Source organism: Lipotes vexillifer, unplaced genomic scaffold, assembly GCF_000442215.2.
Source record: "Lipotes vexillifer unplaced genomic scaffold, Lipotes_vexillifer_v1.1 scaffold1180, whole genome shotgun sequence".
In the NCBI taxonomy this organism is placed as follows: Eukaryota; Metazoa; Chordata; class Mammalia; order Artiodactyla; family Lipotidae; genus Lipotes; species Lipotes vexillifer.
The window spans coordinates 1,072,903-1,076,922 of record NW_006771828.1 but is presented as its reverse complement, the minus strand read 5'-3'; the positions used below and the strand labels follow the sequence as shown (position 1 = coordinate 1,076,922).

General features: G+C 37.6%; 1 protein-coding gene across 1 annotated transcript in view; it reads right to left on the bottom strand.

Moving 5' to 3' along the window:
• Nucleotides 1-4,020, bottom strand: part of FAM135A (family with sequence similarity 135 member A) — a 102,218-nt gene that overhangs the window by 22,112 nt on the left and 76,086 nt on the right. Inside the window, exons 13-16 of the mRNA XM_007447209.1 lie at nt 3,637-4,020; nt 1,960-2,126; nt 749-840; nt 153-250 (exon numbers count right to left, since the gene is read on the bottom strand). Of these exons, the coding sequence (XP_007447271.1) occupies nt 153-250; nt 749-840; nt 1,960-2,126; nt 3,637-4,020 (741 nt within the window). The remainder of the gene's footprint in view (nt 1-152; nt 251-748; nt 841-1,959; nt 2,127-3,636) is intronic.

Below are 4,020 nucleotides of genomic sequence, written 5' to 3'. Positions count from 1 at the left end.
CCCTAAAATATTTTTATTTTTATTCTCTTTAAATTAGAGTTGCGGTATCCTATATTTCAGAATAGGACGACAAAATTACCAGAAATTCTGTGTGATTTTTTTTATAATTCATAAAGATATAAAAACAATTTATGTAATATTATAAAAGTTACCTTATTTTTGAGACTGTTAGACTATATATCTGAATATATTGTATTATCTCGTCCAGAAGGCGATCAGTCATGCTATCAAAATCAGCAAAAGTATCATTCTAAACAAAAGCGAAATAGATACGTTATATACTGAATATGTGTAATTACATAAAACACTGAATATAAACATTATTTTTAATTTAGGTATTAAAAATATGGTTGAAGACCAGTGGTTTTTAAAGAAGTTAGTGAATGTAATATTCATTATATTAAAATGAACAAGTAGTGAATTTCTAGGGAAAAAAAGGCTCACTGTTCTTAACACTTCATTTAGGTAATCGTTTAGTCCACTATCAACACTGAACATAAGGTTATTTATAATGGTTTAATTAAAATATTTGCACAGAATGTGAAATTCTAGGAATTTTGCACATGTAAAAAGCTCATAAATCAAACTGTAAATCACTTCTACTTCCTTAGGCTACGCATTAATTGTTAAACTTCATAGAAGTCAGAAAAATTCTATCTACTACTACAGGCATTTTGTAGTCAGCAAAAATTTAGGTAGAAACTGGTAGAAAAATGTGTGCTTCCACTGAAAACACAGCTATCTGTACCTGATTTCTCTCAGACATAAGAAAATCAATTCTTTCCCCAGGCAGTCCAAGTTCAATGTAAGTTTTTACTAACCGGAGATCTGCACTGTTACCTAGAAAATGAAGAAAATCAAAGTTATACCTAAGGGACGAGATAAAGCAAAAGGTACAATGCGCACCCTCATACTCTGTTACACTTCTTGGGGACAAGCGTAGGCCTATGCCAGCTGTGAAGAGACAAGGCCCTGGGAACCAGAATCCTCAGTGTCTATTTCACAGCAGATTTCCATCAGCTGGCAATGGCCTCCAACAGCCTGTCTCTTCAGAGGTCTGGTCGCATTGATGCTCTCGCCACCGCCCCCCGCCCCCCCCCAGCAGCGTGTCTGTCTCCCTCCCTATAACATGGGATAGTGTGTTCCTTGAAGATTTCAAAGAGGAATTTACCAGAGATTCTACTGGGCCAAGAAGCCTTTCTTGGATTATAATTCTTTGAAAATTTTATTAGTGGGGGGAAAGAGGTTAGTATTAGAGATATTTTATTCCTTGAGTCACGGTTTTGTTTTTCTTAAAGAAAAATCTCCAATTTCATAAGAATTTACTAGCTCAGACCTGTGTTTAGCATTTTTATAATCCATAAAATCTTTTGTCAATTTGTTGCTACAGAATCACCTTATAACACAGTAATAGTCTGCTAGTCCAGAGATATTTGGTGTCTTCTAACATAGTTCCTAACCAAGAAAAATAGGCTGTTGAGTAACCAAAACAGCTGTCACAAAACCACAGCAGTAAAACAAGGTATTAAGAATTTAAGTTATACCCTGATTAATCAATGAATCTTTAATTCTTAGGTATTGATTTTTCTTGTCCATAAGGTTTAAAGCAGCAAGCTAAAAGGGAAGCAGAAAGATGATCAAAGGGAGACAAAATGATTGCCACGAGGTGACAGCTGACAAAAATAATAAAAAGAGAGAAGACAGAAAAATCCGAAGTTAAAATAAGTAAAATGTTGGCGTGTAGATGTCAATTCCATGGAAAATTTACTTTACAAAGAAATCTAATATTATACGCAGCAAAATTAAGCACATCTCTGTTTTAGAGAGTATTTAAGATTTAATTAATATCAGCAATTCAGAAATCTTTTTTCAGGTCAAAGATTAAATAAAACTAAATGGGATCTACTAGGAAAAGAAAAGATTGAGCTGCTACGGGTTACACGTGCAGACGTTACGTACCGTCCAGGCCATGCACACACACAATGAGATGGACTCCGCCTTCGGAACAACCCTCTTCCTCCTCTTCCACACAGAAATAGGGCACTGAGGATGCCAGAAGAGGGACATCGCTGTACATGAACCCAGGGAGCTTAAGGTGCTTCAATTCTTCTTTCGCCTGAAGGAAGCTGAAGCAAAACAGTGTAAAAGACACTCGTTACTAAGTATTATATTCAGTTTTTAGAACCCAAAAGATAATCTGCTGCATTTAGAGAACTGCAGAAGAGGAAACCCAGAAATACTTGATTTTAAAATAATGAAAATATGTGGGCTCACCTAAATGATTTAGAAATCAGAGTACCTTTTTTTTTTTTTTTTACTATTTTTTAGTACATATTCTGATCAAATACAATGAGTATTTAAAGCCTGACATCACTTAAAAATATTCTTTTAAACTTGAAATCCACTAAGAAAACACTGGGAATGGAGTTATGCTTTCTACTGAATTTTATACTGTATGCACAGAAAAGACGGGAGAAGTATTGCACAGAGGACAGTCTGATGCTGACCCTGTGATCAAATCTTACCCTCTTTGCTCCTTTTTAATCTTATATAAAAGGCAAAGGAGATATTCTACACAGTGTAGCAGTGAGAATGGCAGGTATAGTATTTAGTAGATGAGGTTATTTGTATTTTTCTCTAAAAATACCAATAAGAAGGAACAGAACTAAGAGGGGGATGTGATTAAATAAAATTGGTGGCAGACACTCATTTACTGATAGAATAAGTGACATTTCTAATCAACCTGGGGACTGAGAACGTCAAAGATTATTAACTATCGTAACATTAGATCATTTGGACTGATAAAAGTAAAACTCCAAGAAGCTGATGAACACTAAACTGAGCGGGACACACTGGGTGAAGAATACAGACCACTGCTTGCACTAATGACTCAGAAGAGTCTGAGGTACCCAGGAGGTGGTGCAACCTTCAGCTTCCCAGCACATTACAAGTCTTCAATGGGCTGTTCTCACCTTGCTAGGTTCACTAGGTGTGGGCACCATGGGTCTTACTTATGTGTATACATCAGAATGATCTGGGAACTTAAAAAACCTACAGTAGATATGCCCAGACATTTTATTCCAGGGATTATAATTCCATCTGGAATAAGGTAGTAGAAAACCAGTGCCATGCTAGTAAACCTATGTCATGCTCAAAATTTTCTGGATTTTTTTTTACAGGTCCATGAAATCCCAATTCTGGAAACACTGACTTAGCTGAGGCAATCTAAGTCTGGTAGGCTTTAGGAAGTTTCTAGCAATTATCTAATATTGTCCTTATTTGCTAGATATAAAACCTAACTTTGGTCTGGGAGTTAACCAGGGGAGAGATGAGGTATTGATGGGGAAAAAAGGGTTTTAGTCTCAATTATTCCATACTTCTACCATAAAGTTACCAATGGAAAATCTGTAGGCAAGTCGAGCCTACAGAACAGGACAATCATACTGGGAACTGCAGGTCTGTCTGTTAAAGAGCATAGTGAGTTCACTGCTCCATTTCAGACAGCTAATCGAAGAAGCACTTTCTGTATTACAGAAACCAGAGAACGTGAAATATGTATGTTACTGGAGAAATATACATATATGTTCTCTCTCTCTCTCTCTTTAGTAGCATGCGCTATTGTGCTCCATTACTTACGCTTGTATTTGAGGTTTTGGTGAATTTTCATACCAGGACAGTGATGAGGTGAAGTTGTAAGAAGCGCTGCTTGGCTGCTTTGTAATTGCATCACATTTACTCTTAGAAGAATACTTAACACTGCAAGGAGACTCCCGTGGTGCAGATGGGAAGGACAGACAGCCGGAGGTGCAGACAGTAGGCACGGTTATACCATCCCTCAGATGGTCAGTGCTAATCCTTCCGGATTTGACAGACCCTTCTCCTCCTGGGGCGCCTCGGTCTGCACAGTGAGCACGTGCCGCCCCACCCGGGGCGGGGTCATCTGTCTCCCCATGATACCCATTTTGAACCATTCGCTGGTCCTGCTCTTCTTCCTCCTCCTCTTTATCCTGGTCCTGCTGA